The 10,641-nt window shown below is 44.2% G+C and overlaps 1 protein-coding gene across 1 annotated transcript; it reads left to right on the plus strand.

Annotated features, from left to right (window-relative positions):
* Positions 1-470: 470 nt before the first annotated feature.
* On the plus strand, positions 471-3,952 carry LOC6619046. Its single transcript, XM_002043252.2, has 3 exons — positions 471-915; positions 1,284-2,601; positions 2,658-3,952. Exons 2-3 carry the CDS (start codon positions 2,502-2,504, stop codon positions 2,822-2,824), a joined length of 267 nt encoding a protein of 88 aa, XP_002043288.1. The 5' UTR covers positions 471-915; positions 1,284-2,501; the 3' UTR covers positions 2,825-3,952.
* The last annotated feature ends 6,689 nt before the right edge of the window (positions 3,953-10,641 follow it).

The following is a 10,641-nucleotide window of genomic DNA, read 5'->3' on the forward strand; positions in this document are numbered from 1 at the left end:
GGTGGCGTTGTGGGTGGTGACTTTAAACAGGCATGGGCATGGGAAATGCCATTAGATGAGCAGCTGCCAACGTCAGTGAAGGGCGTCTCTCACTTGACAGTTTTATTTATAAACTGTGCAAATAAAACTGTAAATCACTAGGGACTCAGTCAGCGAAAGACCGTCGGGGAAAAGTGACCTACATAGATGGCAGGCATGACCAAAAAAAGAAATAAAATAAATAAAATAGGGAAAATAAAATATATAGAACTCGGCACACTGGGAAAACGAACGATGCCGCTCCGCCGCCACAAATCAAACAATTAATTTCACTGTCTGAAATTCCAGCACTAAATCAACAGCCAAACAATTGAACCATTTAACTATGTAAATAAAATTAATGCTCCCTGAAAGTGGAAGCTGGCCGAGAATGGGAGTGGGAACATTGAGAGGGAGCCGGGATAACACCGGACAGTTCCACCTTATGCCTTTGCGCGAGTAGAGCAAAATATCCATTAAAAAGCAATCAATATATGGAAAATAAATGCCAGTCACCCAGCCCCATTCGTCCTCATCTCATTTCATCTAGTTAAGAGCCTCTGCCAGCCGCATAATCTGAATTTAATTTACCCCGCAAAAACACACAGCTAAACAGAAGGGCACGAAACGAAACCAAACGAAACGAACTGCTGGAAATAAGGCAAACAAAAACTGAAAAATGTCAAAAACGAAAATGAACTTTCCCAGGGGTTTGCTGGGTGGGTGCTTCCTAGGCTGTAGTGTTGGCTTGCGAATGAATGCCCATTAAGTAGCACACCCATAGAAAAAGGACCAAGGAGCTCAAGCTCAAGGTGAGTTTGCCAGAGAGAGACGGGACATTCGGGCGCTATCGAGAGAGTGGAAGAGAGAGAGCAAGCCAGCCGAAAATATTCCACAGTGAGTTGCCATTTTGCTGCTCCAACATAATTTGTATGCCCCAGCCTCCAGACGCCCCAACCCCCTTTCCCTCTTTCCCAAAAATCCTCCCATGCCGCCCTATTTGACCTGATTCTAGTGACGTCATTCGCAGCGTAGGCCTCACAGCGAATACGTAATATGCGAATCGGGGCTGCATTAGGCGGAAACTGGTGGTGGAAGCGGTATGGCAAGTGGATAACTTGATTAAATAGAAATACATTATATTATTTCATTTGTTCGAGCACAAAGACGCAGCCAAGTCACCGTCTTCCATTCAACTTAGGTCCCTTTCTTTGACTTTGACTCCGCCATTGACCAGCCACCAAACTGATATCTTCAATTTTCAGCTGCAGCTTCGTTGGATGGCAGCAGCATAAAGGAGGAGCCGACATGCAACTTTTAAGGCAGGGAGAACTGACAGCTGGCACCAACTTATAACTCAAAGTGCTATGGCTCTGTGGGCCCCAAGCAGTTCCTTTCTTTTTGCACCACGAACAAGCAAAACACACACATACATACACATATAGAGAGGGTGACGGTGAAAAGATACAAAACTTGGGAAACGAGAGCGAAAAAGAAAAGTTTCAGTTACGTGCTGTTGCTTTTAATTGAATTTTTTCCCACTGTAGCTCCTGACTGCTGTAGCTTTTCCCTAACTGGCCGCTGTGGGCAGCCAATGGTCCAATGGCCTGACCAAGCACATCCGCCCGCCACTTCCGCCGGTGCCCCTTTTCCCGCTTTCACACTCTTCCCACTTTTCCGAGGCCCATCGCCCAACCTACTGCCTCCTTAGCATCAGCAGACTCTAGCTGGAGGGCAGATTTCTTGTTATTTCCAACGCGCAGCCAAGTCGCAAGTCCTTAAGCGTTTTATTTTGCTTCACACTGATTTGCAGGCAACGGAGGTGTCCTGAGGACCCATCCTTGCCACCCCCTTTACACTTGAAACTAAAGATGGGGATTACCGTCATCTAAATACAAGTTATGCGATCATAAGACATAATTAATACTTGACCTTTCTCGGGAACTTTCAGACGCGGCAACTTTTAAATTAGAATTGCATTTTATGGTCGAACTTAGGTCTTAAATATTCAATATTTTAATGGCAGTCTTTTAAAATTATAATAATGCTGTTGTGACAATGTGAGATGATTCAACAGGCCGACTTTTCAAATAATTATTTTTAGCTACTCTTCGGCGTGAAGAAACTTTTCCGGCAGTGCAGCTTTCCTCGATTTGCTGCTGCCAGTTTTTATGCAGCAAGTTTTTAATTAAGAAGTTTCAATTTAACATTGCCCATAGACTGCACTTCGCTCTCGAAAAGCGCATTATCATAATAATTTACTTACTCACTTAGTTGGAGGCGGGGCACTTCAGAGCATAATCGTCGACGGGATTTTTTTCGAGGCCGCTCCACTCACTTGCTTCGTTCCCAAAGGCAATGAGATAGCTATCAATTTGGAAGTATATTTGAATATTTTGGAAAACAATTGCTGTCGCACACTACGAAGCTATTGAGGGACACGCGGTTAGGGGCCGCATGCTGCGTTATTGGTCCTCTTAAAGATGCCAAGTCATTGGCCATGTCTTTTGATCCTGCTTGTTTTAATCGTACTCCTGCTAGCTGTTGGCGGATACTACACTATTATTCACCCGAAACAGATTCGTAAGTTCGGGACTCATGTATCCTGCTAGCTAGTACTGACCCCCCAACCCTTGCAGACCTGGAAAGCTGTTATGACAAAGGCGGAGCCTGCCGAGAAACGTGGAACTGCGAGGAGAGGTACCGCAGTCGCGTTCGCACCACGTGTATCAACAAACGAAAGGTCTGCTGCATGTCCACGCTCCAGATAAAGAGCCTTCAGGATGCCGAGTACTACGCCGAGTGAAGGTCCTTTGGATTGGAGACTGCCCAAGTCTAAACAGCCGAACATGCCACTTTTATTGCACACCTTATCTTGTATTGAATGTATCATTTCGTAGGCAATTTATTACAATGGAATAATGAAGTTATATTAGTATTCCGGACAAGGCGATTCTAAATTTTTAGTTATCACTAAGGCGATTTTCTAAATTAGATGGTGTGACATTCTGTATGAGCATCTTTCAAATCGTTTTTATTACCCTTTAACTATGTTTTGTACCTAAGATAGTAAAATTATATATATTCATTACCTTTTTCACGTATAACGTCATGAAAATTAAAGTCGGCTTGTTTTCTTCGCAGTGCCTACGTTGCCGCCACTCACATTCACTTCAACGTCCAACTCGATCCAATTATCTGGCCCACTATCAGTTCCACTGGTCCATCAATTGAATCGTTATGCCTGCGATAAGTTTAACATTCTGTCTGGCCAGCATCCTTTGGCCGTGCACCATCCGTGAGTCCATGCCCCGCCTCTCTGCTCCGGAAGGCCCTGGGCTAATATAGTGAGTTTGCTTTGCCATTTTCCCCACCAATAATACTCGCAACTCATTTGTCTGCTGGCCGGGACTGCTTAGCCGAATCGCCATCCCCATTCCTATCCCCATTCCCATCCCGATGCCAATCCATTCCCACGGGGCACTCGACGAGCAACACTTGGCTTTGTCCCACACAAATCCTCCGACACCCTCCTGCCACTTTTCCCATCTCTAATGAAGCGCAAATGTTGATGTAAAAATTTAATTTAGTTCGTAACCCAACGATGCCACACACGCAGGTCCTTGCGACTTGGCTGGGAAAATGGCTGGGGCGAATGGAATGTCCAAATGTTTATGCATCGTGTGGCGAAACGCGTGTTTACCTTCTAATGTGTGCGTGACATGGACCCATGGGTTATATATGCGCGCACACACACATGCAGTGAACATTACGTATACGCAGGGATGTCCTTCGCTCCCTATGCTGGCAACACAAAAAATAATAATAAACGATGCCACCACGTACATGTATTAAAAACAAAGCGCAGCACAGAAAACGCTGACAGGCCCTTTGCCTTGGGTTGCTCCAGCTCCAGTTTCAGCTCCAGCACCAGCTTGGGGATCCTGGAGAACATCTACTGCTCCTGCAACCCCTTCTTCATTATCCTCCGCCAGCTCCCGTGAAACCCATGGTCGCTGAAGCCCTGCGAACCGGCAACAGAAGCCCGTCACAAAGCAAAGCTAACAAACTGTGAGCGGAGCGAATCACAAATAGCGGCGACCAGCGACCGGAAGGGAGTGCAGTGGCGCGACAAGAAGGGGCTTGGGGGCGTATGGGAGTGGACAGAGACGGGGCCAAAAGGGGTTGCTGTCAGCCCAGACATTCAATGTCGTTCGTTGGCTGCCAGCGATGTTTACGAGCACAGTGCCCCCAAGCTACCGGAACTAGTAAAATACAATTTACAAATAAATTCTTATATATTAGATGAATCACGTACTTTTAGTGGTCATACAAATAATTTTAAAATTTTAAATATAAAATTTAAAGAAAATCACAAAAAAATTCGGCAAAATAGACTAAAAAGTAAAATAAAATAAAATATAATTCTATATTACAGCCATATTTTGAACTATGAACTCAATAATTTCGGCCACTTTTTCAACTGCAGTTCTTCACCTTTTACCCTTATATACCCCAAATCAAATTTACAAAATAAACTTGAAATAAAATTACTCTTGGCCACGTGCTAAATCAGTGTCCGTTGCAGACTGGCAGGCAGGAAAACTAACGAACGACATCGGCGGGTCCTGGCAAAAGGACCCGGCAAATGGGTGCGGCAAAAGTTTGGCCTCCACCACCGGCCCCATCTCCATTCCCACTGGCACCTGCTCTGCTCTGCAGTCCTCCTCTTGTTTATGGCTTTGTTTGCACTTTTGTTTATGGGTGTACATTTTAAACGCTATGAGCACCTGCTCCGCCATCATGTGTGGCTGCTTTTGTGTGATCCTGAATGTGCCAGTGCTTGTATGACCGTTCCGTGACTTGTACTTCTACCCCACCCCCTCCCCGAAGCATCAGGAACACCCAGCACCCCATACGCCCCAGATTTCCGACCGCCTCCGTTCGCCGATTGCCACAAAACGAAGCCGGCTCCAGTGTCAGCTGACAGATGCAGTGATTTTAAGCGTCCATCAAAAGCTCCTGTTTGACATTTAATTGTTGCACATTGTTGTCCTTGTGGCCGAGCAAGGAGCACGGAGTATGGCGAACGGCGAAGCAAACACGACATCCACGTCAACGGACAATCTGGGTTTACTTTGGTCATTGTTGCTCGGGTTCAAGGTGAGCTGCGGCCAAATTCTCCACGGCCAAACCATAAAAGACCAAAGTCATGTGCTTTATTACACATTCAACGGCAATGCGGCAGGAGATTATAGTCGTGAACCTAAATACAGGAATCCAAATATCCAGATATCCAGGTGTGTGCATTGTCGTTAGAGGTGGGAATCAGAGCGTGACTTTGTGGGATTTTCGGGTCCGCACTGCCAAAATACATTTCATTTGTCAGCAGGTGAAAAGTTGCCTCAAGGCAGCAATTAGTATTTGTTAAAATAATAAAAAAGTCTCAACGGTCTGTAGTTCGCCATTGTTTTTAAAAGTTGTTGGTTTAATTTCTATATAATAATATTGCTTAGGCGTGGATGGATGTGTTTTGTAAAAATTTAAGTTTCAGCTAACTATTCTTTTAATTGTATTTTGTGTTTAGTATTTCACATCTAAAAGTGAAAGGGGAATTAAAATATCATAAAATATTTAGGTTTCATATGAAAGTGTTCTGGAAAAGTGGAAGTAAAAAGCCCAAAGAGGTGAACTACATTCCCTGAGGCGCCTGCCATTAAAAATATCCCTTTTCAAGTGACAGTAGGAAAGAGTTTTCATAAAATATTAAAGTTTTTGAATTAAAGTTTAACGAGTTGAGGTGCGTGATGGTGAAGCACTCGCTATCATCCCTGTGACAAGATGTCCATCCTCTCCACAGATTCGGATACAGATACAGACATACACAGATACACACACACACCATCAAGCATTCTGCCTTAGCAGAAAAACTTGCAAAAGTTTACACGTGTTGGCAAACGTTTTGCGGTTTCATTTCTGGATTATTTTTTGTCTTTCTGGTTGGCTTCTGCCTAATTTCCAACTGTCACCCGAGATGGCTTTTGGACCCCGGGACTCACACACGCACACACACCCATACAAGCGACCGTTTTCTAATGGCCTTTTCGTGGTCAAGCATTTAAGCGTTCCGGACCCCAGCCCCAAAAACCAGTTTGGCCCTCACCTTTGACTCTATGTCACTTTGGTTTACTTTTGTGCAACCGCAAAAGTCGTTGTTGCCGTTGGAGAACACACATACATAGAGACAGTGGTCACCCATACATCCGCACTTATCCCTGTGCACATGCACGCTCACACACACTAGCACACCTTTTTGACCATTTCGCACACGATGTTGCGGTCGTGTTGACATTTTAAATGCCTTTTCATTTGTCTCCCGCCACTCCATTCGCTTTGGGCGCTAATTTCGTTCAATTTGTGCTTTAAGCCCGCAAATTTGACTCGGCATTCGGTTTAATTGAATAGTGCGGTCTGACCTTAGCCATATAGGAAAATCTGTTCCGAAAACCAGCTTTAAGCCATTTGTATTTCGGCTTTGATTATAATAATGAACCACTAAATGCTACGATAAATAGACGGAATCACAATGGCGCTCAGGCTGAGATGATGATATATAAAGATATGTCTTTAAATATTAATGAACCCACAGTGACATTTAAGCACTGCTATGCCAAGTTCACATGTGTACAAATATCCTCCAGACACTATCTCTGCTCTTTTCCACATCTCCCCACTCTGTCGTGCTCACATTACCTCCTTTTCACATCCGCTTCAGATGGTCGCAGCTGGAGGGAAAAGTTTTGCTGCAAATACAAAATATTTTCCATATTAGTTTAGAATTTTCACTCCCATTCCATTCCCTGGCGAGTTATGGTTTTTCTGGTTTTTAGTGGTGGCATTAATTAAATTTTCATTTTCCTAAGGATACTTCCCATCTGTGTTGGGGTAAGAGTTTTAGGTTCCAGTTCCTGTGCATTGGGAACGCTTTCCAATTGAATTTTCGGCCCGTCTTTTGGACCAGCAGCAGTCGCAAGCGTTTGTTGCTGGGGCAATTAAAAGCGAATTTTCCGCACGCAGCACAGAGCGTTTTGAATGTAATTAAAAAATATCACGTATACGACGCATGTGCCCCAAGGGACCGATTTGAGAGGGTATTTACGACCGACCAGCATGGCCATATTTTTTATCCGCAACTCGCTGCGAGCAATGGCTGATTGCCAAAGAAGCACGCACATTTTGTGAAGTTTATATTCCGTTTTAACTGCCTTTGGAGTCCTGATCATAGCAGCTCATATTGCCAAATTAAATTGGTGGTTTCATTAGTCATCTCTTTCGACTCCGTGGAATTTCTCCGCAACTATTCCCCATCAATGCCGGGCGCTTTGCCAATTATCCGTCACAATAGCGACTGGCAAACAATTAAATCATTTTCGACTGATTGATTTTAGTGCCACTCACGAAACGGCATTAACAAATAAATTTTAGAGTTTCGCAACAAATCTGTCGATCAATTTTAACACGCTGTCATGCATGGAAAATGGCAAATAATCAAGTAAGCCAACAAACAGCAAACAATTAAATAACCAAGCTGACAGACTGACAAACTGACATACGAAAATACGGACATACAGAAAGATGAAACGTTCGCTGGCAAATATTTGTGAAATTCTAAACTGTAATCATGGCAAAGTGATGGCGGCGGCAGCAAGTGTGCTTAATGACAAAACTTTGCAAATCAGTAAAGCATTTTATTGCCACACACTTGCCAAGAAAAAGGGATGGCTGATGGGATGGTCGAGGATGAGGGTGACACACATATTTGAATTGCGCAAACCTCATAATCACATCCTGCACAAATGCACAAGCGGAGCCCAAAACTTTCTTCTATCTCCGTCAGTCAGCCAGCATGGCAAACTCATTTGACTGCATTAGAATTAACATGGCGAAGGAGTGGCCGGGGCAGCTGGAGCAACAGCATCCTGTCTGCATTTCCCCTCTTTATCCAAAGGCGGAAGAACGTTGCGCATACGACCCGTTCAACGGCGCTTAAAACTTTCGCCAACCAGCTCAACTACAGCTAGGGCTTCACTTCGCCTTCGGATCCAATATTTTTGTCGCTAAATCAGTTATGAAAACCCCACAAACAAAAACAATAAGACATTCCCCCCGATGTTCGCCCTGGAAAAACTTCGTTCACCTGCGCAAAAATTTAATTACAACTCGTTTCGCCAGCCAAGAGTGCACGAACATTTTTATTCATAATTAAAACTTTTGGCCATGGCATCCAATCTAATCAGCGACCGAAATTTTCCGCAGCAAATTGGTTTGACATTTTCAGTTTATTCACGGCACCACTCCCTTCATCCGACGGCTGCTGCCGCTAATAAATAAATTATAATTTCAATAAGGTTTTCGCTGGCAGCCCCAGCTGAAAAACTAATTTGCCACTCCGCCCCCGAAAATGGGAGCAGACAGCATCCGCCAGTTAAGCCCGCTGTTTGTTGTTTTAGTTGTTATCGCCTTTGTAGTTATTGTGCCAGCTGATATTGTTGTTCTGAGCGCTGCATTTCCGTGAAGACAGCTTCTCAATTTGTGGGCTTAACCAACAGTAACTTACGCTACTTTACTGCCAGCTCAGTTTTTCTCAGTTTGCAATATATTGATTTATATATATATATATGCAACACTGGCATCTCTCATCTAGAATGTGTATTCAAAGTTACAATTTAGCCAGGTAATCAATTTAGATTGATATTCAAATATATCATTCTCTTAAATGTTATATTATAATGTCTTTATCTGCTCTAGGATAATATTTGACATTACTACTTTTGGCAGCTATCCTTGGGGCACGTCGCCGTCAGTTTATTTTCCCGGGGTAACCCTGTCGAACCGATTAAGATCTCGGGCGCAACATAGTGGTTTAAGACCCCCTTTCCTGCCACTAACATCGAGCTTAGCGCCCAAGTACAAGCTACAAGTCAAGCAGTCGCCTGCAGACGGCGAACGGCAGATGGGAATTCTCTCCAGCTTCCCAGCTTTTGAGTTTACCGGCTTCATCTGCATTTGGCTCACACATACACACACAGCTGCATTTGCAGTTGCAGGTCATGGACAAAATGGCGACGCCTACGCAGCAGCAGCGCCAGATAGATGGATGGGTATATAGAGTGAGAGTGCAAGAGAACCGGTTGAGAAAAATATGCGAGAATTTGCTGTTAAGAGCAAAACGCGAACGAAGCGCACATGTCCGTGTCCGTATTCCGCAGCCCGTTGTCCGCTGTCCGCTGTTCGTTGTCCGTCGTCCGCCGTCCGTAGTCCGTAGTCCTTAGTCCCCAGTCCGTGTCCAAGCCTCTTGGCAAATGGCCAGCCCACGTGTGCGTGTGTGAGTCGGTGCCTATGTGTGCCTGACAATAATCCAAAAGTTTTACAAGCAAAACGAGAGACCATTACATGGCAAAAGGGCTGGCAGAGTCAGAGCCAGAGCCAGAGCCAGAGACACAGAAACAGAAACCACTTGCAAGCAATTTTCATCAGCGATTCTTGGCTTTTTTTTTTACCCCAGCTATCCTCGTATCCTCGCGTCAGTATGCGAGTGTCCCTGCCTGCTGGTGCAGCTGTGTGAGTGGAACATTTTCCAGTGCCGATGACAGCTGGCAGCGTGTGGATTTCAGAGGCATGACCGCAAGAGATGCCGCTACCACCACCACACCACCAGCGCCATAGCCATTTCCATTTCCATCGCCACCGCCAGCTACAACAGTTCCCTCAACAACAGGGCATGACAACAAAAGTTTGGTGCACAGGGAAAAATTACATTACGCGCCTTCGCCGTTTAACAAAGCGCCAAGAAAACTCCTAAAACATTAACTTCGCTTATCTGAGTGGAGTACTTTAAAACAATAACAAACTAAAAGTTTAAAAATGAATGAAATGAACTAAAGCTGAAATAGTTAGCATGTCAATTGAAAAATACATTTTTCTATTCTTCTAAAAGATACTTAGGATTAAATATGATATTATAACTTGTAATTTGTGCTTTTATGGAAATTGTATTATCAGCATTTTTCTCAGTAGGGCACTGAGTTTTCTGCTAGATGTGGGAACTGGAGCCGGAGCTAAAGTTCATTGTCTACGGCAGACGACGCCACAAAAGGTAAACGATTTGAGGCTCTGTTCCCGATCCAAATAAAAGACCAAAAGCCAGTGCTTAGGAGGGAAAACCACACGGGTCGGCGAAATTTGGAATACTGTGGGGGGAGTGCTTACCATAAAACTTGGCCAGACTCGGACTCTCGTGCTGGCTCGCCCATTTGGCAAATGGAAAAATATGCTGAAATGTGAAAAATAAAAAGTTTGCACTTTACACTGGGCACACAATGTGCCACGCCCACTTTGCTTCTGCTTAGTAGACGGGTGTTAATAAATTTAAAGTTGGTTTTAGCCACCTGCTTGAAGAGTAACAGGCGAGAACTTTTTCCAGCACATTCTTCGTCTTTAACAAAAACACCAAAAATTGGTCAAAAACAACAACCTCGTGCAGAGCAGGCAAGGAAAAAAGCACAGACACATAAAACAGAAAAGTTTCCTTAAACGCTGCATGGATTGTTATTTCTGTTTTCC

This window comes from Drosophila sechellia, chromosome 3R, assembly GCF_004382195.2.
Source record: "Drosophila sechellia strain sech25 chromosome 3R, ASM438219v1, whole genome shotgun sequence".
NCBI classification, from domain to species: Eukaryota; Metazoa; Arthropoda; class Insecta; order Diptera; family Drosophilidae; genus Drosophila; species Drosophila sechellia.

Coding starts and splice junctions, on each gene's coding strand:
- LOC6619046 (XM_002043252.2), top strand. CDS start 2,502: ATGCCAAGTCATTGGCCATGTCTTTTGATCCTGCTTGTTTTAATCGTA. Junction 2,602..2,657: donor TATTCACCCGAAACAGATTC/GTAAGTTCGGGA, acceptor CAACCCTTGCAG/ACCTGGAAAGCTGTTATGAC.